General features: G+C 40.7%; 1 protein-coding gene across 2 annotated transcripts in view; it reads left to right on the top strand.

Annotated features, from left to right (window-relative positions):
* The window catches only part of LOC122796468 (zinc finger protein 2 homolog), a 1,186,442-nt gene that overhangs the window by 126,231 nt on the left and 1,033,571 nt on the right, over positions 1-26,640 (top strand). For both annotated transcript variants that reach the window (XM_044064969.1, XM_044064970.1), the window contains exon 2: positions 3,818-5,020. In XM_044064969.1, coding sequence (XP_043920904.1) covers positions 3,844-5,020 — 1,177 coding nt within the window. In that variant the 5' untranslated portion in view covers positions 3,818-3,843. The remainder of the gene's footprint in view (positions 1-3,817; positions 5,021-26,640) is intronic.

The raw sequence follows: 26,640 nt of genomic DNA, 5'->3' as shown, positions 1-26,640 counted from the left end.
TAGGGGGGTGTCCAAGTGCCTCCTCTTACACGTATGCTTGCGAGGCATGTCTCCGGTGGGGCTCTCTGGGGTTAACTCGCAAGCCACTTATTCCTCAGGAGGAACTGCCTGGGGCTCCTAGAGCATGAGCTGTCCCGCTGGTAAAATGATGGGATTCATAGACAAAGCCAAGGGAGTTGGGGCAGACTCAGAGGAAATAGTCAAGGTTCTCGATCCAGTGGAGAGAACCCTTTCTCCCACCTCAAATGCCGAGGGAGAATGTGCCTCCTGGGCCACCAATAAGGAAACCACTCTCCTCGGATCCGACATGAGAATCTGAGCCATGCCCGAAGTGGACGGAGCTCTGAGGGGGTAACTTGGCCCAACAACGCCCGAGCCAATGGAAAAAGTTCCACTTCCTCAGATCTGACACCCAGACTCCGATGCCGAAAGCCACTTGGATCTAAACTGGTCGGATCCGACATGCTCCAGGCAGCTGACGGCATCAAGAAGATGAGTACCATTGGCGCTGACTCCCTGACTAAAGGCCATCCTCGGATCCAAGTACTCCGAACCCGGTGGTCGGATTGGAGAAGGAGAAATTGGAGTGAAGAAAGGAAGCGAGCTCTCCCCTCCAGAGGGAGAGGGGGCTGGCAAGACTCCCATCTGGATTTGTGTATGAATGAACCTCCTCATCATTTTATCCATGTCGACTTCAGAAAGGCTTCGGGTGAGCTGCAACGAGGCCACGGACTCCAACCTGGCGGGTTGAGGAACTGAGGCCCTAGATGGTGGTTGTGTCTCCTCCGTCTCCAGGGAAAATCTGGGAGATCGGAGCCGAGGGGAATCGCGGAGCCTAGACTGACTCTTGGTGGGAGCTCCTGTAGTAGAAAGGTCCGGGGACCTCTTACATTTTTCAGACCTGTGCTCGCTCTCTCTCCTCCTCTCTGCCTTTTCTGTGCTCCAAGTCCCAGGCTGAGAGGGAGGAGAAGGAAGGACAAGAGAGGAAGGAGAGGCGGCCACAACAGCTGCTGTAACCAAAGCAGTGGAAGAGGCAGTCACCTCTGTAGTAGGTAGAAGGCCTTTCAAGGCCAACTTAGCCCATCTGTCCATGAGCGTGTGGGTTAAAACCCGTGCAAATGGTACAATCAGTGCTCAAATGGGCTACATCCAAACATATAACGCAAAGAGTGTGGCCACCGGCGGGTGACAGTTTGTGGCCACACTCAGTGTACCTCTTAAAGACCGGCTTGGGATCAGCCACGTCTCTCACAGAAAACTGTAAGTCTATCGCACAAAAAAGAGAAAGAAAAAAGGCAAAACTATTTCCTACTCAAACCCACTCACCACAGTCTCATAGGCACACAGAATGCTAAGGGGGGGAGGGGAAGCAAAAACACACTAACACTAAAACCTACACAAAAACCCTAAAACATGATGCACCAGCGAGGGGAGGAAGAGAGGGAACCTACACTAACAACTAACACTCAAACTTTCAAAAAACTGCTTAATTATCAACTACCAAACTCAAACTCTGAGCTAAGGATCACAATGCTTCTGGCAAGCCACGGCAAATGAGATCTGGGGGTTGGAAAGTAGTGGATGTGTATTATGGGTAAGGTGAGGAGCTTAGAGCTCGGAGCAGATGCTAGTGAACTTGCTGGCTCGGATCCGGTACCCACAGGTTGAAGATCAAATGAAGTAAACTACATTAGATTGTTTTCTGTTTTACGTTCACCTTTTTGTAACTTGTGATTGTTGGCAGCTGTCAAACTTTTTGTATATTGTTTGTAAATGTTTTAAAAATTTTTGTAATCTTTTTGTACTATTGTTACGGAGCTTATCTCCCCGGGTCTCTACTGAAAACAGGTTACTTGCCCAGCCGGACTCTACCCAGTTAAATGTAAAATAAATAAATATATTTTTCTACTCCGAGAAAAGAATCTTTAAGATATGTAGTGAGGTTGTCCAGCTAGTTTACCTTGGGCAGCATTTTATTATGGCAGTCTTCCAGTGATGAGACCCTTTTTTCATATTTTTGGAAATATGCTGCTAGGTTTTGTAACAAATGTTTATGTCCTTTATCATGCAGTCTGCATATTGAAGTACATAAAGGAGCAAGCTCTTTATACATTGCTGCCAGTATCAGCTCTACTATGTTAGGGGATAGTGCATGTCCCCTGAGGTGGAAAAAGTCCCCTGTGGTTCTAGAAACCTGCAGTTTTACACTGTAATGTAGAATAAGTTATGAATTTTAATTTGGGAGTTATCTGAAGGTGTTGTTTTTTCTCATTTGCTGAAAAAACTGAAAACCTTGGTGATTACATTTGTTTGTGTATATCAGTGGTTGAAGTGGTCATTTAGGTTTTGCACTGTTGACATGTCCCAAAAAGTTACAGTACAGCAAAAGTCTTAAAGTTAAACATAATTGATAAGATGGAAGGCCCCTATGAAGAGTGGCTTAGCCCTCTAACCTGTTTTGAGTTCACAAGCACAGATTGAAATTTTCAGCCACACCATTCATGAAATCTCCCAGTGCCCCGTTTATAATAGATGTAGTTTTTCATATACCACCATAATCCCTTGTTCTGACCCACTTTCAACAGTCATGCCTGCATCAAAAGTATTAGCCCACAGATGCAAGATAGTAGTGAAATACTTTTTATTGGTGGTCTTGGCTGTTCTCATGAAATCTGATCATTGCAGATGGAGCAGAATACAGTCTGGACCATTCACATTGGCGACATCTTCCCATTTCCATCAAAAACTTGAAATACTATGTTGTAAAATGTCTTACTTCCTAATTGTAAAATAGAATGAATGCTTTGAATTGTATTAAGTTGCCCAAACTAACGCTAATTTGATAATCTCACTAATTGTGTGCCTCCTAAACCCTTAATTGCAACAGCCACATGTTTTTTTCCTGTGAACTTAACCAGAGCTACTAAACTCCTTTTCAGCATGTACACTTTCTATAATTGTCTGTCCTCACCCAAAGCTGATAAATGTTCAACTTCTTTATAAAGCATCTCTAGATCACCATCTGGGATCTTTATCAGCCTTTGTCCAAGATTCTCGTTCTCCCAGCAACAGAAAATTTCTTTCAATAGTGTCTGTATATAAACTGCTTGAGCCTAGAATTTTGTATGATAGTCCATCCGTTTCTTAGTTATCTGGATATTACAAAAGATAATTTTACCAGTTTCAGCTATGAATCCTCACAAGTCTGACAGCCTCCATATTGGTGTACACTCCTGAGTTTTCCCGTCTTGAAAAACAGTGGAATTTTATATGTTCTGGATAATTTGCCACGAGTCAGTATCAGTATAACCTACATCTCCCTTGAAGTAAGCCATGCTTGTTGGGACTGTTACAGTCAACAAAAAGTATATAAGCAGTTAAATAATATTTGTATTTACTGTCTCATTCCTGGGCAGTTTGATTAATAGTTCTGAGTAAACCTTTGACTAGCAGGAACATATACAACTACTTTTGAGAGATTTGTGCCATTTAACTTGAGGTAGTGTTTACGCTTAATGGATTTGTAAATAAGAACTAACTTACTTATTTAGGGACATTTTAACCCAGAAGTTGTTTTGGCATGGTTGCTTATAGGTGCCCTAGCTGCAGTAATATCTCAGCAACATTTTTTGTTACTATGGGAGGAAAAACAAAGAATTGTGCAATATTTTGCCAGCTATTAAATGCAGTGTTTTACTTATTTGAGTTGGTCCACATTTGGTAACAGTTTGAAGATGCTGTTAGTAACTAAGAAATAATAAAAAAAATATATATATATGCTTCCTGTCAGATTAATGTTACCTACTTTTTTATGCAGGCCTGTGTAGCTTCTCCATTTGAAAAATGAATGAAGGCAAATACATGTGCCGTAGCATCCAGCCTGTGACATTACATTTAACTGAGGAAAAAACAACATCCCATCTATATTTGGACTCTGCTGAAGGCTTTGAAATTCCATTGGCTGATCTGGTTGAGGTGTTCCTTGTTGAAGTGTACAGGTGTAAAATCTGTCAGTTTACCAGTAGCTTGAAGAATAAAATCAGCACTCATCTTACAGACCTCCATGAGCCTACAGCAAACCACCTTCATTTAAACTGTTCAGAGACTAGTACTGAACAGACACCAGGAAGTGTTGCCTACAGGCTAGGAGATGATATAAACAACGACAACAAGGAACATGAGGAAAACATGGATGAAAACCTGGAGAGGATGTCATTCCTCCTTCCTGTGTACAGAATGCTCCATAATATAAGTCCTGAATCATGTGACATGAGCCTAAGTACACATAGTGATGGGCTTCATGTTGGTCACACGTGTGAAGTGAGCACATTGTTTGAAGCAGAATCTGGTCCTTTCCATTTAGATGCACCAAGTTCTGTGGAGTCTATGCAGCTTCCTTGCCCAGGAGAGTCCCCTAAATCCAAGGAACACAAAGATGAAGAGGAGGCTCAGTCAGAGCACCTCATGTCTTTAGGTCTTTGTCGAATTTCGAGTATGAAAGCCCAGTCCTTAGTGAGCAGCACAACACAACACAAGACTGACATTAACCAGCATTGTTATAAAAAACAAAGAAAAGTCAAAGGAAGAGACTTTAGAGGAAGCCAACCATTGAACAGTAATGATGGATCTTCAGTTAATGTAAACAAAAAAAGATACATTTGTAGCTTGTGTAATTTAGAGTCATCATCCAAAATACAGCATGAAATTCATTTTAAATGCCATGATACGATTGTTGGATTTAAATGTTATTATTGTGGCTGCTGCATGACTGAGTGGAAGGAGATGGAAAAACATGTAGATAACCACACAAGTTTACAGGGTACTTATCAGTGTCTAACTTGTGGGGAGTTTTTTATGACCAAGAGTTTGCTAAGGACGCATAAGACACAGCACTGTGAAAAACTGAGTCTTTTTCGTTGTACAAAGTGCCCGTCTTTCTATGCATTAGAACACATTAAAGATTTGCATGTGGCTTGCCACTACAATGATATATTCAAGTGTCCACATTGTGACTTTACAGGTGAGTCTTCCTTAAATTGTTGTGTTGTGATAGCTTGAGCAAGCTTTATTTTTAAGTGCTAGGATGTTCGGTTGCCAACATAGAAGGATTTAGAGCATGCGGTGCTCAAGGATTTAGGAACAGTAACATACTTTTTTAGGTTAGAGTTAAAAGTGATGATTTTTTGATAATATCCCTGAATATTTTTTTTCTCTTTTGGTGAACCATAACTATAACAAGGTATCTAGTATGTGCTGTTGTAAATTTTACACATTTGGGAGGGTCACTGTAACAATAAACTATAACAGTTGAGTTATCTTCTGTTTTACTTTTTTTTTTAACCTGGACAGATACTTCACATGCAGCTGCCCCCCTCCCATCCTTAAGAAGACTACTGTTGATCTTGTACTGTTTTTTTGTAGAGCTTAGATTAACTGTGAGACATCCTTTTTACAGGCTGGCTTGTTTTGAGCCTTCTTAAGTTTTATTTTCTCACCACTGTACTGCACGTGTGCATCACTTCTTGAGTTATTCAAGCTGTAAATTAGCTTGCACTGCTTACATTTATCTTCTTTCAAAAATCTTCATGGTGTAAGATTTCAGCTATTGCTAATGGTGAGTTTTTTTTACAGCTTCAGCAGTTGGATCCAGTTTTATATATTTAGATTCAGTTTAGTTGTAAATGGCATTTATGAGTATAATATCCAGTTACTGCTGCTTTCTTCCACAACTTCACAGATCAGCTGTGCCAAGTACTTCTTCTGTTCGGCCATTTATGTTTCCCCTGTTTTTTCCTTATCCTGTTGATATATGAAAGGGAGTTTATACTTACCAGAATGCAGAGGATCACCCAACACATTTCTTCATGGTTCCAAGAGAGGAAGTGTTTCACCTGTTTCAGTTATATTAAGTAGGAGAGTAATATTCAGACAACTTCCAAACACAAGAGCATCAAGTCCTTTTATTTCAAAGAAGTGAGAATGATTCCCCTCATTAATATTTGTGCTGTCAAATTTTTTCTTACCCAAGCAGCACTTTTGTCAGTACCTTTGATGGCATCCCTAATGCCAGCTGAATCTCAAGTGTTTCGAAGCTGGTAGCCTAAAAGAGGTACCCACTGATGCCTCTTGGACCAAGGAACTGGATTTAGGTGCTTCATAGCTGGAGTACCCTGAAAGGGATTTTCATGAGGTCATTTGAATCTGGAGAATTTTAATAGTGGGTGACCTTAACTCTTCTGGTAAGGTCTGTTTTGGTTAAATCCACAGTAGCTGCTTCAGTTTTATTTCCTTTCCTACAGAGTATTTATTTGCTTTGAGTGTTTACATACTTATTTATTTATTATTTATTTATTTGACATTTGTTTACCGGGGTGGTCTGACTGGGTCTACAGAACCCGTTTTCAGCACAGGCTCAGGGAGAAAAGCTCCACATACAGTACAATACAAATACAGTATAATCCAATACAATAAAGATTATATTAGAAATACTATACAAAAAATGAGTTGAAAGAACAAACTTCTAGAAGATGTTGTAATATATTACTACACATCTACACAATTCTATGCAGTTAAAACATTACAGACGATAATAGTCACTCTCATTATACATGATGTAGAAATAGCAGCCAGAAAGTTAGTGATGCAGATGTATAGCAAGAGAGTTAAGAATAGAAACAATAAATCCTGAGCAGTAGCTTAAGGTTCATAGGTAGGTACTAGGCTATCGTCCCTAGGGCCTATACAAGCCTAGCCAAAAAGGTACCCTGGCTTTCGCCACCCAAGAAAATTATTTTCCTGTGCCCCTGTCGAACATAGCCACAGAGATGATCCCCAGGGTGAATTTCCTATTTCCCATCCAATCATCACGATTTTTCTTGAAGAGTGCTAATGAGGAGCTTTGTTTGATATAAATAGGTAGTTTGTTCCAGAGTATAGGAAGTCTCTGAGGCAGAAATCTATCCCTCCAGCATGTCCTGTTTATTGTGGTGACAAGGTTTAGGTCCCTAGAGCGTGTAGCTCGGAGGGATTGGGATTTCTTTAAGTGGAGCATGTCCAACAGCTCTGAGTTTGACATAACTTTGTATGTTAGGCAGAGATCACCTCTGAGTAAGCAATATACGACGGAGTAAAGCTGGAGTTTTTTTGAGACAGTCTGCGTAGGGCATCTGTTTGAGGCCGGTAATCCTTTTTGTGAGGAATTTCTGTGGCCTTTCCAGATGTTGTAGATGTCTTGTGAGGTACATACCAAAATGGGCTTTGTACTCTGTAATAGGTCTAATGAGTGACAAGTAGAGGGGAACAATTACCTCTTTTTTTCTTTTTTTTTTTTTTTTCCTGGATGAGAAACCTTTTGTGATGAGGTGTGTCAGGTAGAAGGATTTCCTGACTACTGTGGTAATGTGATTATCAAAGGACAGACTACTGTCCACCTGTGTCTCAAGGTCTCTTATCACACTTTCAGTGGTAAGTAGACTACCACATATGTGGTAGCTCATGGGTACAGAGTTTTTACCAGAGGGGATAACAGTGCACTTTTTGGCATTGAGCTTGAGGCCATGGCTTTGACACCAGACTTCTCTCTCAGTGAGGCCCTTTTGTAGTATGTCCACATTGTTAGGAGTTTGTTATGGCTCCTAGTTTGCAGTCATCTGCGAACTCCGTTAGCCAAAGACCTTCTGTATTAGCCTGTACTTCAGAAAAATAGATAGCAAACAGGAGAGGACCCAGGACTGAACCCTGTGGTACTCCACTTGTCACATGTCGGAAGTCGGATTTGGAGTCTGCTGCTTTCACAGTGTGGGTTCTGTCAGTGAGCCAGTTGGCAACCCATCTTGTGACATAGGGATTTATACCTAGTTTAGTGAGTTTATCTATAATTCCAGAGTGGGGGATGGTGTCAGAAGCCTTGGTGAGATCTAGATAGGCTGTGTGAACCACCTTACTCTTGTCTACGTCTTTGGTGACTGCTTCAAAGAAGTCAGTCAGGTTTAGGAGCCATGATCTGCCTTTTACAAAGCTGAACTGGGTGGGGTCCAGAGTTTGGAGATTACCAGTGTCTTTGTTTGTAAGTTCCATGAAGATACATTTCATGGCCTTGCAGACCAGGCTCGTTAAGCTAATGGGGCGGTAGTTCCTGGGATCTGTGGTGGCTCACCCTTTGTGGAGTGGGATAACCATCACTGTGCACTATTCAGTTGGCAGGAAGCCTGAGGTGAAGCTATAATTGAACATGGTGCTTAGGTGGGGTGCCAGTTCATTCTGTAGTCCATGTAGAACGCAGCCTGGGATGTTGTCAGGTCCCATGGATGCTGTGTTCTTGGCTTTGGATAGTGTGTTTTTTACCTGTGCAGCCATGATTACAGGAACTTTGCTTTCTTCCTGTATGGAGATGGGCCCTTTAGGGGTTGGGGGGGGGGTAAAGTTAGCACTGAACCTATCTGCTAGGATGTTGGCAGTATCAGTTGGTTCTGTATAAGTGCTATTGTGCTGTAACTCAGCAGATCTGAGTGTTGCCATTGAGATTCTTGACATAGCTATAGAATGCTTTGTGGTTGTATTTAAAATCAGTGGCAATTTTGTTTTCATAACTAGCTTTGGAGGATTTTATGAGGGATCTCAGCTTTTAACTGAGGCTGACCAGGGAGTTCTTCCAGTCATGGGATTTTACTCTTTTTTGCAACAGTTTCTTTCTTCTGTTGTAGAGTTTGTTTATGGCAGGGGACCACCAGATTGGCTTCCTTTTTTTGGAGGATAGCATCTTGGTTGTTAGGGATAGTACGATCCACACACTCGTGTAAGTGCTTATAAAGTGCATTTGTGTAGGATTCAGCAGTCATACCTCTATTGTCCGTCTGCATGAGAGTCGTGAAGTTTGCTACTTCTGTCTTAAGAAGTTGGCTTTGGAGAAATCTTTTACAGTGGTTTCCCTAATGGGTGTTTGGGACGGAATGTGGATGTCTAGGCTGATTAGCTTGTGGTCGGATCTGACCAACGAGGAACTGACTTCTGGTGTGAAACACCGGTCGCCTATGTTGGTAATGACCAGGTCTAGGATATTGCTGCCCCTGGTGGGGGTGTGGATAAGTTGATCCAAGGCGCTGAAATTTATGAATTCCAGAAAATTTTGAGCAAAAGAGTTGGTACATGAGTAGTTTTCCCAGTTAATTGGTGGGTAGTTGAAATCGCCCATTATTAGGTTGTTGGGTTGTACCCTAATATTTTCCAGTGGGGCATGGTAGGAGATCTGTAGCAAGTTACAATTTGGATTGCGGTCTTGCCCTGAATTAGTTGCACTTGGATAATCTCGGGTGTATTATGGTGAGCAACTAGCCTGGAGGTGTGGATATCCTTAATGAATATGGACACGCCTCCACCTTTAGTATTTCAGTCCATGTTAGGTGGCCGCATAGGTCTCAACCTCTTAAGAGGCCAATGTGGAACACAGATCCTAACAATGTGTGACAAATGGTCAAAATGTGGAACACCCTATTTTCGCACTGTACGAAACATGCCATTGCCATGGAGCATGGTAGAACATCTGTAAAATTCAATAAGACACTCCTCAGAATCAAAACCTTTATTTTATAATCTGCTATTCTAGCCTGCCAATATATAACTGAACAGCCTAGCTCAAATTCGCAGTTCCTACCTTGCTGGGAAACTGGACACACACCATTGGGGTTTATGGCCAGCATACACTGGCTAATAGGGACACATACACCCCATCCACTGTTAGCATGAGTCCCTGGTGTAAGTCAGAGTAGGCCAGGTCCTCAACTCACTTATCACTGGCACATACCCATGTCCATTTGATGACGGTCAACATGATCAAATCACTCAGAGCCACATTTTACACCGTCAAGTGGCTAGCCCTGCCACTGCGCTCTGTCTGTGATCTGGGTTCTCCTACTGTGCACCACAGTAGATGCCAAAGCAGCTGGTCTGTACAACTCTTCCCCTTATAGGGCACCACATTGAATCTATTTCCATTCTAGTGCAATAGCTGAAGGTCTAAGCACTGATGACTCAATAGAATTTGACTGCAGGAGGGGATAACAAGGTCAGAAGCAGTTGGTAGTGGGTGCAGCAGAAATCAAGGTCAGGTAAGTGAGGAGACAGGATATGAATTAGGTAATGAAGGAAATGGGGACATGTCAAGGTAACCTGGGAAAATTCTGAGTTGAGCATGCATTATGTGGTAAGTCCTACAGGTTAATGAAGACCGAATTCTCACATACACTCTCCTCCTGTCTTTAGAGTTGTACTTTCAAAAACTTAGCTCAAGTTGTTTGAATTTTGTGCTTGCTCTGCAAAGCAGCGCATGCGCCTGAAACAGAATTACTTTATTTTCTGCCAAAAACTTTAAAAAATTTGGTGACTAGTGTTCAGAATCACTGTTTTTATGAGTAGAGAGGGATACGTTTTACTTGGAATCGCGAATAATGTTGTAAAGGATTGCTTTTCAAAATCGTGTTATCCCCCCAAAAAAATAAACTTCGCTATGATTTTTTTTTTTGCTCCAACTTTTGAAGCAAGTGGCCGAATATGTTCTCTCAGGTTGGTATGGCCAAGAGCTTAGTTAGTGAGGAGTTGAGAAACTAAAATGGTGGAGGTAGGAGATCCGCCCCAGTAGAGGGAGGGAAGAACAAATAAATCAAGCTTGATAATTAATTGGTTAGATGATGTGATCCTTGAATGACTGCTCATTATTGCTTTCTTTTTGTTCCTGTAAAAAGAAAATAGTTTTTGTCTCACTTATGGTATGTAAAGGTCGTCACTGCACCTGTCTAATTTTCTCATGGCCGTCATGTTTCAGAAGCTGGAGGAACAAAATGAGGAACTGGAGCTGTTCAGTTATGAAAAAAGCTACTTAAACGAGTCACTGTCTTCTTTTGTACTTTCAAGACATGTCCCGCACTTCAAAATTACTACCTACGTTGGTAAGTCACACGCACACTTCCCCATCAACTTTTCATTAAACTCAGCAAGCCTGCCTGTCCCTATCCAGATTTGGAAAATTCAGATAGACGCAGTTTAGATGTAACTTACTAACTTGACAAAAATTGCAAAGCGGAACCACAGCTGCACAATGCGGGACAGGGGGCTTGATTGATCTCAAATTCTGAGCGTTCCGCACAATCCGGAGCACTTGGCTGCTCAGGGTGGCCAAAAGGTGTGGTAAGCATGATAGTTATGGATATGGTATAGAAGCAGAGAAGGAATTAGAAGAGCTTTAGGATCTTGCAGTCTGTGTAGGATTGAAATGTGAAAGAAGAGGAAGACCTGAGCATTAAGCAGGCTTTATGCAGGAGCAGAGCCATGTATTTTTGAGATGATTTTTTAAAGAGGGTTTGAAATGGGTTAGGCCAGGAATAAACCTGAGGTAGTGAATTCCATTGCATAGAGACAGTGTATGAATGCAGAGAGTGACCTGGTTTTCTTGTGAGTTTTGAGATGGATAAAATATTTTTGTCTTCTGATCGTAGGGATCAATTTGGTTTGTATGGTGTGACTAGATTGGCTAGTGCAGGGCAGGCAGTAGCCTTGAAAATAAGGTTGTGCAAGGTGGATAGCTGAATAAAGGCATGTTGGTTGGGTAGTTCAAACCAGTTTAATTCTAGGAGTGGTTTACAGTGGTGTGTATATTTAGAGTTTGTGGGGATGAAAGAGTACTAGTTTTGTCTTCTTTGGATTAAGAAAGAGTTGGGCATTTCTTAGCCAGGATTCAACTGCTGTTAAGGACTTTTGAGTTTTTGAGAGTAGTTCTGGTAGCAATTGAACAGTGCAGATCATGGTGAAATCATTAGCGTATTCAATGAGGGTCCCAGGGTGAGAGGCAGTGGGAAGGTTGTTTCTGAAAATGTTGAAGAGTAGGTGTCCTAGGATGGAGCCTTGGGGGACTCCAGTAGGGTTGTGGAGAAAGGGTGAGAGTTTGTTGGACCGTTTCACTGCTTGTTTACGATCCTTGAGGAAGCTCTGAAACCATTTTACTGTGTTATGTGAGAAGCCTAAATTAGACAGTGTGTTCAAAAGTAAGGGGTGAGAAACTGTGTCAAAGGCCATGGAGAGATCAAGGAATACTGAGGCTGTATAGCATCCCACATCTCTGCCCTTGTTCACGGTGTCTGTAAAAGGTAATAGGGCTGTAGCTGTGCTGTGGCTGGGTCAGCCGCTATGTTGGGTTTTGGTTAAAAGATTGTTTTGCAATAGGTATTGCATTACCTGCTGATGGATACCTCTCTTGAGAATTTTGGATATCGGTGACAAGATGGATATAAGCCAGAAATTGGATGGATCAAAAGCGTTTCCTCCTTTGTGGGTGGGGGTGATGTGAGATTGTTTCCATATGTTAGGTACTTCTGATTCAGATAAAGACCTATTTATAAGGATACTGATTGGGTAGACGACTGAGTTAGCAGCCAGTTTGAGGTGGTATGGGGGGAGATTGTCAGCTGAAGTAGAGCAGGGTTTTGGTTTTTGTAGCAGTTTCTTAATGGTGTCAGTGGGTATGGGATGAAATGAGAATGGGTTTTGTATGACATTTTGTTGAGTATGGGGGTTAGTAATGACAGAGTTAGAAGTAGTTGATGTCCTGGGGTCGGTGTCTGAATAGGTTGAAAGGTGGGGGGGGGGGGTCCAGCATTAGGGGTGTTAGTAGGTCTGAAATTAATTTTATGAAGTGCTTGTTAAAGTTTTCAGCTATTTGTGATGGAGGGGTATCAGGTGAAATGATTATTATAAGTACAGGTACAAAACTATTATGTTATCAGAGCTGAAATGGACCTACATCAGTATATATTTTCAGTGGAGAAATGCAGTTCTCACTAGATATTTGTGAAGGTTTGGGAAATGGAAATTAAAACTTCTTTCCTTCATTTAACTCTTCTGATAAAGGCACATTTTTTCTGTAAAAAGTAGGTATAGTCTTCTCTTATTCAAGTAAAGATATTTTCTCCATTTTGGAAGCATTTATTTTTATTACACAAAATCTGTAACAGTGTATTGGGATGGATACAAAGACATTATCAGGCTTCCAAATGCGAAGTTGCAATTGCCTTTTTCTTTGACTAGATTTATTAGAAAACACTAGATGAATCCGGCATTTACCCTTTAGTACGATGGCCCTTTAAAGAGTTACGCATTTTAAAATACATCCACGCATGTCTGAGTGTATGTGTGTGTGTGTGTGCATACATACATACACTGTATGTGTGTACATATGTATACACACTGTATGTGTGTACATGTATATGTACACACTGAATGTGTACATACACACACACTCATACACACACACACACACACACACACACATATATATATATATATATATATATATATATATAAAATAAAAAATGGCATTATCAGCCCCCCCCCCCCTTTTCCCCCCATTTTTTCTACATGAGGTCAGAGTATTGTGTTAACTGTTGCCAACTCTCTCGATTCAGTGCCACACCCATGTCTGACTGTCACAGATCTTCTTTCACACAGTCCATCTACCTCTTTACTGGATGTCCTCACTTCCTCTTACCTTATTCCTGTGTGTCCAAGTCTTCCTAAAAAGATTGTCTTTTGGTTTTCGGCACACGTGACCAAACCACCGTAATCTGTTCTCTTTGATCTTTTCTGCAATTGGAGCTACTTTGGCTTCTGCTCTCATGTCCTCATTTCTTCATCTGTCCCACAGTGTGCATCCTACTACCCTTCTCAGGCACTTCATTTCCATCACCTCTAGCTTCTTCAACTGTTCTGCCTTTACTGCCCAGGTTTCTGTACCATACAGTAGTACTGGTCACATTACTGTCTTGTACACCTTACTTTTCAGCTTCTTTGGCATTCTTCTGTCATAGACTACACCTGACACTCTGTGCCAGTTGGCTGCAGCCCCTCTGAGTCTAGCTTTGACCTCTTCATTCAGACTTCCATTCTTCTCAAACACCCCTCCCAGATACGTGAAGCTGTTTATCTGTTCCATCATCTACCCTTCTATCTCTATTCTCAGCTTCTTCTGATTTCCCCAATGTGCTGTCATTACCACCATCTTATCTGTGCTTAGTTTAATCCCATGCCTTCAATTTTGCAATTATTCTCCTATCCTTTGCTGAAGTTCTAGCTCAGAGTCTGCCTGTAATGCCACATCGTCTGCATACAGCAACTTTGTTGATCTGCCCCCTCTGACCTGTTTGCTAATGTAGTCCATCACCAGTATGAGCAGCAGTCGGCTCAGAGCTAAATCCTGGTGGTACACCCTATCCCACTGGAAACTCCTCTGTGAGGCCGAACATTGTTCGTACTTGAGTCATTGAGTCCTTGTACAAAGACTGCACTAATTCTACCAATGTTTCTGGGACTTCAAACCACCACAGTACTACCCAGATCAGCTTTTTTGGGACCTTGTCATATGCTTTCTCCAAGTCTAGGAATGCCCAGTTGGGCACTCTACTCATATCTAGCTTCTCAAGTATCTGTCTCACTGTAACATTGGGTCACTTGTGCTGCATCCTGATCTGTATGCGAACTGCTCATCTCCCATCTTATATTCTACTACTCTGCGTATCTGTTAATCAGTCACCCTCTCCAGAACTTTCATGCAGTGTGATAGGAGTTTGATGCCTCTGTATTGCCCACACTTCTGGATGTCCCCTTTGTTCTTGTACACTGGCACAATTATGCTTATTCTCCAGTCATCTGGGATATGCCTTTTTCTCCACACTGCTATTAGTGCTCTCAGGAGCCATTTGTATCCTATTTCACCCAGCATCTTTATCATATCTGCTGTGACCTCATCTGAGCCTGCTGCATTCTCTGACTTCATTTTCCTTAGTGCTGTTCTTACTTCTTCTTGGGTCGGCTCCTCCTCTTCTCTCATCGTAGGCTGCTTCTGGGCCAGTACCGCTTCTGTGGAGTTTTCTTCATTCAGAAGCTGCTGGAAATACTCCTTCAATCTGCCTTCAGTGTCCTGTGGACTAGTGAGTAGGTTGTTGCTGGCATTCCTTATGAAGGGTGTCTGACTATCTTCTTTATCTTTCTGTCTTTGCCTTGCAACCTGATGTAGTTTATTTGTGCCACTTACTGAGCCACTTTCCAGAAGTTGTTAAGAGTGCCTTGGATGCCCTATTCTTTGCTATTGCAACTTCTTTCTTAGCTTCTTTGTAACCAACCAGTAGTCCTTCCTAGTCTGGCCAGTCTTTATTTCCCACTTCTTCCTGCACTCCTCCTTTCTTTTGGTGACTTCCTGGACGTCTGGATTCCACCACCAGCTTTCTTTATGTGCCTTATTTCCATACCTGGCTCTGCCACATACCTTTTCTGTAGTCCCAGCACATACTGTTTTTAAACACGGTCTTTCTTGTTTAACTCCACCTATTTCCTCCTCTTCTTGGGGTGCTAGACCAATGACTAATTCCTTGAACTGTTGTATTTTCTCTCCAGTCAACTTCCAGGTCTTCAGCCTGGTCTCTGTTGACCTTAGAGCCTTCTCTGACCACTGCTTGCAACTGATTGTGACAAATAATGATTTATGCTGTGGGACGACTGTTTCACTGGAGATGACTTTGTAATCATGGATTGTACCCCAGTGCCTTTGCCTTTTCTTTACTAGGAGGAAGTCTACCTGCTTTGCATGTTGGCTACTCTTTTATGTGATCTTGTGACTGTCTCTCTTTCTGAACCACGTGTTGGCTACTATCAAGCCATTTGCCAGACAGAAGTCTAGAATGGCTTTTCCTTCTTTATTCCTGTTGCCCCACCCATTTGGTCCCAGGCAATCCCTGTATCCGGTTCTGCTGTCCTGATATGTGCTTTCAAGTCACCCATTATCAACATCAATTCATGTTGTCCTTTATAGAGTAGGTCCTGCAACTGCTGTCTGAATGCACTCTTTTCCTCACTATCACAACCCTGCTGTGGGGCATAGGCTGAGATTATGAATACTGCCCTATCGTTACACTGGAGTCTGATATGTGTGTATATATAATATGTACATGTGTATGTATGTATATATCTATGTCTGTCATATAGTGTGTGTGTTTGTATGTATCTGTGTATGTTTGCATATTTATATCTGTTTATATATCATATATATATATATATATCTGTATATATATATATATATATATATATATATATATATATATATATATATATATATATATGTGTGTGTGTGTGTGTGTGAAATACACACACACACACACACACACATATATATATATATATATATATATATATATATATATATATATATATATATATACATATATAAATACACACACGAGTGTGTATATATCTGCACACATTTAAATACACCTATGTATGTGTATGTATATATATATATATATATATATATATATATATATATATATATATATATATATATCTATGTATGGGATCACTACATAATCTCGAAAGTTTGAAATACTGAATTTCAAACTTTCGAGACTATATAGCCAAACCCCCTAATTACCGAAAGACCAGAAGCGCGAATTTCAAAGTCCCAATCATCGGGAGTTTGACATTTGCGCTTCTGGTGTTGCGGTATGGTGGAAGGTCAGGTAAGTATCTATGTTTAAATGTGTTGGTTAGGGGTTTAGTGTGCAAGTGTGTGTTGTGACTGTGATGTGTGTGTGCGAGGAGAATGTAGATGTGTAGTTGTGTTTCGTGTGTTTGTGTATGTAGTGCGACCTTGGAGTTAGAATATTTAAGTAGGGGGGTGTTTGTGTGTTTGTGTTCTGGGGGAAGGTGTGTGTGTGTGTATCTGTATATATGTAGTGTATGTTGAGTGTAGTTTTCGGTAGTTTGAATTTCACGTTTTTTTATTTTTATATTTCTGGTATTTGGTCTCGGGATTTTGGGCGTCGGTAGTTTGGGTTTTCGAGATTTAGTAGTGGTTCCATATATATTAAATCAGCAAATGCTTAAAAAAAGCGAATGCTGGTTTATCAAGCCCATGTAAGCAAAAGCTTACAATCCTGAACACTTGGAACAGCGGAAAAAAATCTCTATTCCACAAAAAAAAAAAATAAAAATAAGAACTTCAAAACATTACGTAAAGTGGGGGGCTTTGCCCCCCCCCCCTGCACCTACTTAAATATACAAACTCCAAGTTCGCAGTACAGTGGGGAAATGGGTGAATTCCCTTTCCCCCGCTGTAGTGTGCTTCGACACCTCAGTGTTCCTTAACAGTTCGTTGAACTGTTCTTCACGGACGTGCACTTTCGTGTAAGTGTGAATCTACTTCTCTTTTTTGAAGTGATGTACTTTCGATGAAGAGAAATAGACCCATATATATATATATATATATATATATATATATATATATATATATATATATATATATATATATATATAAAATGGTTCAGTTTATAATCCCGAAATGCTGAAATACCGAATTTCAGAATCTTAAGATCATAAAGCCGAAACCTTATAATCCCAAAACCCCAGAAGAGCAAGTTTCAAAATCACGACTCCTACACTAACCATACACCACACACACACACACATTCACACACCTTTCCCCTGCACACAAACACACAAATCTACACTACATACAAGCAGGGGGGCATATCCCCTGCACCCCCCACACCCCCCTACTTAAATATACTAACTCCAAAGTAGCACTACACAGACACATGAAAACACCACCATAAAAGCTAAATTCCCCTCGCACACACAGTAACACACCAACACACACACTAAAGCCCCTAACCACAGCCCTTAAACATGAATACTTGCCTGAATCTCCAGCTACCCATTCACACAGTACAACACCAGAAGCTCTAATTCAACATCTCCAGACTTCGGGATTTTGAAATTCGCGCTTCTGAGGTTTCGGAGTTTTGAGATTTCGGCTTTATAATTTTTATTCAATATTTCAGAATTTCGGGATTATGAAGTGTTCCTACATACATGCATACATATATTTTATATTTATATTTTATATTTTCATAAAAACATAAAAAAAAAATATCTATATATATATATATATATATATATATATATATATATATATATATCTATATAAAATGTATATATTATATATATAAAGCTTAAAGTCTGAGCTTTGGCCAGCTAAGACCTACATGCAATCAACTGGACGTATAAGTGAATTTAAATAAATCTTTATCTGCACTTTTTTCAAATAATACAGCATTTAATTTGATTTATTTGTGTTACATTGAATACTATCTAGCTGGAAGTTGTGGCTCTGTTTTATCAGTTAGTTCCCCACCCACCCTCCCTGCTTTTGTTTTGGTGTTAAACTTGGTGGCTTTGAAACTGTCCGCCCCTCTTGTAAATTTGCATTTGGATACTCCTCCTGGACCCATCTCATTTGCTCACTTAAAAAAAAAAAATTGCACTTTTTTCATCTGCTTTTTACTGTATTTGTGTTTCTTCCTACTTTACTTTTAAGATGATGCAAAAGCAAAATAGGGCGGCCACGGTGGTGCAGCGGTTAGCGTTGCTGCCTCACAACAAGAGGTTCTCCGGTTCGATCCTCAACTGAGGTGCCTTCTGTGTGGAGTCTGCATGTCCTCCCTTTGGTTACGTGGGTTTCCTCCGGGTGCTCCAGTTTCCTCCCACATCCCAAAGACATGCTGTAGGCAGATTGGACATTCTAAATTGGCCCTAGGTGTGAGTGTGTGTGTGCCTTCTGTGGAAGGGTGGGCGCCAGACTGGCAACTCAACACCGTAAAATTCCACTTCCAATCATGAGCGGACAGGTGATCCGCTGCTCAATTGTATTAATTACTGCTTGGTGTAACTATCATTCTAAGCCTTTTGGTTTAAGCATTTGGGCTTCATACCAGTTGTTTTACATTAAGAAGATTTGTAGTCTGCACTGTTGTGACAGAGCAGGTAGCTTACATCCTTCTAAGTTAGGAACTGCTGATTGAAGGCTCAGTGTCTGTTATTCTAAAAGTGTATTAGTTCTGGTTTAAGCACTTGGGTCTCAGGCTAGTTATTTTACATTAAGAAGGTTCGTGGTCTGCACTCTTGTGGGAGGAGAGGCTAGACTCTGCCCTTCTGAGCTGGGAATTTCTGGTTAAAGGCTTATAGTGCCTGCATATTTGAACTGTTTCTTATTGAAATTGGTGCCCCTTGTTTGCTGTAGCATAGACTAGATCCAGGCCTGCTGAATCTAGTTTTGTTTGCATAACTTGAGCACTAATCCAGGCCTTCTTTTTTGGATAATGTTCCCCTGCACCCCAGTGGCAGGAGTGTGCAGTTAGAACTTGTCTAATTGAAGACTGCATGAACAGGGCTCAGTTTTGAATTTTTTTTTTTACTGGTTAATTGGGTAATTTGTTTAAAAGCCTTTTCGGATTGTTTGTAGTCATGTAAAGCTGTTTTAAGTGTATTTTTTACTGTTTGTAGTCATTTAAAGCTGTTTTAATTGTATTTTTTGCTGTTTTTGTAATATCTTTTAAAAAAAAATTCCTTATTTCCCACTTTTCTAAGCTAGTATAGTCCAGTGTTACAATTTTCTGAGTTGCCCGTACCTTACTTGGCTAGAGGGAGGTTTCTCTGTTCACCTGTGAGAGAGGGAGCTTTGAGCAGCTATCTGTCCCTGGAGGAGTGGTTCCATCCCAGAAGTTAATAGTTTATAGGCCATTTTGAGCTAATTTCTTTCTCTTTCATTTCCCTGCTGTAAAAACTGCGTTTGCATGGTTTTGCACATCCGGGTAGCACTGGTTAGCTAGGGCTAAAGTTATCCCAGCTCCACCTAGTCTCCTCTTCAGTTTTTCCCTTAAAAGTAGTCTAACTCTCTACCTAAGCACTTAAGAAGCATCCTACAATCCAGCACTTGCTCAGACCTAATAGCAAGCACTAATGCACCCTGACACTTGATTGCCCAGCAGGGCAAGACTCATTATTCACCCCTCACCAACCAAGCGACTAAGCAGCTCACCCTACTTTTTAGGCATGACCAAAGGGCAATTTCAAGTATACTCTCCAGTCCAGCTGGTGAACCTGGGCATCCTGAGGCAATGTTACAACTGCCTCATGCACACAGACAACCCTCTCCTCCTACCACAAAACATTAACATATTCGAGAGATGCAATTTTATATAGCTAAATTGGAGGCTAAGCTCTCTCCACCCAAGACTGGAACAGGCAGTCATGAGGAGAAGGTTAACACTTGCACCACACCTCCAGCCTTACATAGACATACTAAACCAGCATTGGCAAAAAATACACATAAGTATACAAAATCATACTCGGAGTCTCTAAATAAAAACCAGCAAAAGCATCACAGACCTCCAAAGCAGACACCCAAAAAACCTGCACCTCCCGTCACAAACCAGACAACACATAAAACACAAAATCAGTGTGCCGCACAATCACAGCCCCTAAGGCAAAATAACATACCTAACACACTAGTAATAGGCGACTCAATAGTCAGGCACACTGACGTCCCACTCACTAGGCTGGACAAGGAGAAGGTTACTGTTAGCTGCCTGTCTGGAGCCAGAATAACCCACATAACACAAGCACTCAGGTCACTCCAGAACACGTACAGATATGACTCTGTCATTGTTTATGTTGGTGTGAATGACCTGAGACGTACCTCCCTGGACTACATGAAAAGAGACATGGAAGAGCTCTCTGATCATGTAGCCCAGGCGGGTATGACCCTGACCCTGAGTAGCATCCTGCCCTCACCAAGAATGATACCTCAGTATAAAGAAAAAATTATCATTTTCAACAATTGGCTAAGCTTCTGGTGTTATTCAAAGGGGATCCAGTGTCCGTCAGCCTGGGACGACATGCTCGACAAGCCTCGTTGCTTCGTAAGAGATGGTTTGCACCTGTCACCCCTAGGCTTTCGAATACTCGCTAAGGCTCTTGCTGCCCCCTTAGTGCCTTTTTTAGGCAAGGTTCAAAAGTCAAACCCACCTCCGTAAACAGCACAAATAAAAAAATGAGGGTTATGCTACTCAACGCCAGGAGTTAAAATCTCAAAATGCACGCGCTCGAAGCACTCCTCAGTATGGAGAAAGTCGACATCTGTGCAGTAACTGAAACCTGGTTCAAGGCTCCACAGAGCACCCCAGCACTACTGGGCTACAACTCATACCACACATTTCAGCCACAGAACATGGACCGAAACACAGAAGGAGGGGTTGTATCCATATTCATTAAGGATACCTACACCTCCAGGTTAGTGGAGCAGCTTGATACCTCCGAGGTCATCCATGTGCAACTAACATCAAGCAAATCTGCAATGCAAATTGTGGCCTGCTACAGATCACCCTCCATGACCTAGGACCACCACTCTGCCTTTCTGGAGACACTGAAAAACATGAAGGTCTTGCCGAACACCCTGATATTGGGCGATTTCATTTACCCTACTGTTAACTGGGAAAACTACTAGAGTACAAACTCCCAGGTCCAACGCTTCCTCGAATTTTTCAACTCAAATGCCCTGGATCAGCTGGTAAACTCCCCTACCAGAGGTGAAAACGTATTGGACCTGGTCATCACCAACATGGGTGACAGGTGTTCCACACTGGAGGTCAACCCATCACTGGTTAGATCAGACCATAAACAAATCACTCTGGATGTACACACCATACCAGCACCTCCAACCAAGGAAACCACAGTGAAAAACTTTTCTATAGCAGACTTCACCTTACTTAAGACAGAGGTGGTAAGTTTCACAGCCCCCACGCTAAAGGATAACAGTGTCCAAGATGCAGGAACCTTTACAAATGCACTCTATGAGCACCTATAAGAATGCATGGATCGTGCTATCCCTAGCAAAATCAAGACTCACTCCCCTAAGAGAAGGAAACCTGTCTGGTGGACCCCTGCATTAAACAGGCTATACAATAGAAGGAGAAAACTAGTTCAGAAAAAAAGCAAAAATCCCAAGAAGGAAAGACATCCCTGATCAGTATCAGTAAGAAACTAAGGTTCCTCATAAAATCCTCCAAGGCTAACTTAAAAAGACAAATAGCCAAGGATTCAAAAGATAACCACAAAGCCTTCTTTAGCTATGTCAAGAATATAAGTGGCAACTCACAGATATGCTTTGAGCTAGTGCAAAATAGCACAAAATATACTGAACCCATTGATATTGCCAACATCCTGGCAGATAGATTCAGTGCAAACTTCACCCCTCTCTCACCCCCAAAAGGGCCCACAACAATACCGGAAAAGTGTAGTGTCCCGGAAATCACAGACACACACGTGAAAACAGCCCTTTCAAAAGCCAAAAGCACAGCATCAATGGGGCCAGATGGTGTCCCAGGCTGCATCTTGCACGAACTACAGAACGAATTAACCCCCCACCTAAACACTCTGTTCAACCTCAGCCTCTCCACAGGCTACGTGCCCATAGAATGGTGCACAGCAACGGTTATTCCACTCTGCAAAGGAGGGGCCACAACTGACCCTGGTAACTATCACCCCATAAGCCTGACTAGCCTGGTCTGCAAGGCTATGTAGCGCATCATCATGGAACTCATTAACAAAGACATTGGGAACCTGCAAACACTTGACCCGACCCAGTTCGGCTTTGTTAAGGGTAGATCATGCCTACTAAACCTGGTCGACTTCTTTGAGACAGACACCAAGGCCATAGATATGGGGAAAGGTAGTTCACACAGCCTTCCTTGACCTCGCCAAGTCTTTTGACACCATTCCCCACTCGGGAATTATAGAAAAACTCCCCAGCCTGAACATAAACCCCTAAGTCACAAGATGGGTTGCCAACTGGCTTACAGACAGAACTCACACAGTAAGAATAACGGGCTCCAGGTCCGACTCTAAACCAGTCACAAGTGGTGTCCCACAAGGCTCGATCCTGGCACTCCTGCTGTTCGGCATATTCTTCTCAGAAGTACAGGCAAACACAGGAGGACCATGGCTAACCAAGTTCACTGATGACTGCAAACTGGGAGCCATAATTGACTCCCCGGCTGGCACGGACATTCTCCAAAAGGGCCTTACTGAGACGGACACCTGCTGTCAAAGTCATGGTCTCAAGCTAAATGCCAAAAAATGCATAGTCATCCCGTTTGGGGAAAAACAAAACACCCATGAATTACCACATAGGTGGCAGCCCCCTTAATACAGAAGAGGTAATAAGAGATCTGGGGACCAAGGTAGATAGTAATCTCTCCTTTGACAATCATATTGCCAAAAGTAGTTAAGAAATCCATCTAATTACTAAAGGTTTCGCATCTAGAAATAAAGAGGTTATAGTGCCCCTCTACTCGTCACTCATCCGACCCATCATAGACTGCAATGCCCCGTTTGGGATGTACCCCACAAGACACTTCCAACAGCTGGAAAGACCACAAAAGTACCTCACCAAGAGGATTACTTGCCTCAAACATATGTCCTATGCAGCCCGACTCGAAAACTCCAGCTGTACTCAGTCACATATCGCTTACTCAGAGGTGATCTCTGCCTGACTTACAAAGCCATGTCCAACTCAGAATTGATGGACATGCTCCACCTAAAGAAATCCAAGTCACTGCGAGCCACTCGCTCTAGTAAGCTAAACCTCACCACAACAATAAATAGAACATGCTGGAGGGATAGATTCCTGTCACAGAGACTCCCCATGCTTTGGAACAAAATTCCTAACTACATTAGGCAGAGCCCCTCACTAACACTCTTCAAAAGAAACCTTGACGAGTGGATGGGTAACAGAAAATACACCCTTGGGATCACTTCATTGGCTGTTCTTGACAGAGGCTCAGTTAATTAATCAATGGCGTGGCGAAAGCTGACACACTCTGGCTAGGCTTATAAAATACATATTTTTATATATATATATATATATATATATATATATATATATATATATATACATACATATATATATATATATATATATATATATATATATATATATATATATTGTGTATGTGTGTGTTTGTATGTGTATATGTATGTATGTAGATGTGTGTATGTGTGCGCGCGCACGTCACGTGTATATATACATATATGTATGTGTGTGTGTATATATGTATATATATATATATATATATATATATGTATGTGTGTATGTATATATATATATATATATATATATATATATATGTGTGTATCTGTATGTATATGTGTATATATATATATATATATATATATATATATATATATATATATATATATATAAAATGTATGTATGTATATATCCAGTCAACAATAACTCCAGCATATAAAGAAAAATAAAAGGCAGTAGTGCAAACGAAGTTCTGGATGGCAGACTGTTTTGCTCTACTGGCTTTTATCTTTCTGTATGTGCTGGAGTTATTGTTGACTGGATGTTTATTCTCCGAGCACATTTCATTGGGCACCGTATGTTTGTAGTTTTGTGTATATGTGTGTGTGCATGTATATATATATATATATATATATATATATATATATATATATATATATATATATATATATATATATATATATATATATATATATATATATATATATATAAAAACAAGAACAGAACGGTGCATGCCAAAACAAATGCGGTGCTCGGAATACACACAGTTCAAAAAATCACGAAATCCAGTGCTCACAAATAAATCAAACCAGTGTATTAAAGCCTAATTCCAGTAGAACAAACATTCAGGCAGCTTACACAGCGGCCATTCGACTTCTACAACACAGTGATTTTGTGATTTTTTTTTTTTTGAACTACATATATGTATATGTAAAGTGTGTGTATGTATGCATATGTTTATATAATGTTCCAGATATAGGATAATACAATTATACCAAAACATCATCACCGTAATAAGTGACCAAGTTGTTCCAAAACATTTAAACTAGTGCTTGATTTTAATATAATTTGATAGTCTATTCCATGTATGTCATTCTCTCAGAGAGCCAGTTAATACATCTCCTATTCCTGTATAATTTTTTCAACAGTTGTCTGATTCTTCTCTTATGCTCTTTGGTAACTTAAAGCACACCCAGAGGTCATTGGCTCTGAATGCCCTGAATACCCAAATAAGGTGTCCTGTTAAATATCTGCATGTGACCCTGTACAAGTTAAGATATTTTAATCTTTCAAACCTTAAACCTTGACATCCATGGCCACCCTTGATATTTTCCACTGTCCTCCGTCCAATTTACTCGAGGTATTTTTTATAAGGATGCCATAGTTTTATTATTACTGTTATTATTATTGTTATTATTATATCTGTAGTTTGGTTCTAATACAACTGACAAGCAATGACTTAATTGTTTTCAATTTCCTAAACTTTATAAATATTTTTATATAGCCTATAGTTTTATAAGTAACATTATCCAGTTGTCTGATATGATCGTAAAAAGTCAGAGCTGGATCTTACCCAAGCACCTATCTCATTAAATGAATCCATGGTTACAATTAGTTTTTGCTGCTTTAATATTCCGCTGTCAGTCTGTCTCCAAATCTCATATGCTTAATTTTGATGCGTTTATCAGAATATTATTCTCCTCTGTCCAACTAGTGGATTTAGTCAAGTTATTTTGCAGAGATGCTCTGTCCTTGACACCTGTAATCAGTTTTCCCATTTTTAAGTCCTCTGGATACAGAATAAAACACTTCACATGAAAAATATGTAAATCAGAAAGATGCAACCTAAATAGATATGGGCCCAGGACAGTATCCTGCAGGACATTCCAAATGTATTCTTGTAGTTCATATGTCCACCTGCTGCATACTACCATGTCCTGTCTGTACATCATGCAGCTGTCCATCTTATCAAGATTGCCTTAATGACAAGTTATTCTAATTTATTGATTGATTGGTGTATGACCCTGTCAAAGGCTGAAGATAGGTCTACATTGTATCTCTTGACCTCTTAGCACAAAAAATCTGGAGAAAGGCAGAAATAATGGGGGAACAAAGCCCCAAAAATATGGACATATTTTAAATATTGCTCTTATAAACTGTTGTAAGAATAAGTATTGTGTTATCATACATTTTCTGAAGGATATGAAGTCTGAAACTCAAATGCTTGTCATTATTTAATGCATTCATTCCTCATTGATTTACCAGAACAGTCTGGAAAACCCAAATTTTATGAGGAACAGACTAAAGGTAAGAGGTAAAAATATGGACATTCTGTGAAAATCTGGACAATTGAGAGGTATGGTTTGTATCAATTATATCACAACATACATTTTCATTTTCACCCCATGCATGTTGATATATGGTTTTACATACCAAGCTTAACAATCCTGACAACAATTTATTCAAAATTATCCTCTCCGTTACTTTTCTACAGCAAGAAAATGGACATTGGGCTTACCCTGTTCTCCTCTCCCTTAAACTGAGTTTAACAAGTGCATTTCCCCAGTGTTGAAGAATCTGTCCTTACTAAGTGACATGGGTAATAACAGATTTAAAGGTACAGTAAATTCACTTACTGTAACTGGTCCATAACTGTTCAGAAATGTTGACAGTACAAGGGCCTTATGTACCCTAACGTCTGACATAACAAAATAGTGATTGTATTAGCAGTGTCAGCTGCTGAAATTAGAAAGATTTTACAATACAGGCCATCATCCACCAGGTTGTTTAAGTTTTTCAGAGTCACACTATAACTGTAGCTAGACAATGAGAAGATGTTGAGGTTAGTTTTGAAGTTATAGCAGAAAGTGGGCTCACCTTTTCATAGGTTCATAGATTAG

This window comes from Protopterus annectens, chromosome 3.part0 (assembly GCF_019279795.1).
Source record: "Protopterus annectens isolate FY-2018-M chromosome 3.part0, PAN1.0, whole genome shotgun sequence".
Classification (NCBI taxonomy): Eukaryota; Metazoa; Chordata; order Ceratodontiformes; family Protopteridae; genus Protopterus; species Protopterus annectens.
This window is presented reverse-complemented; position numbering and strand designations above follow the sequence as displayed.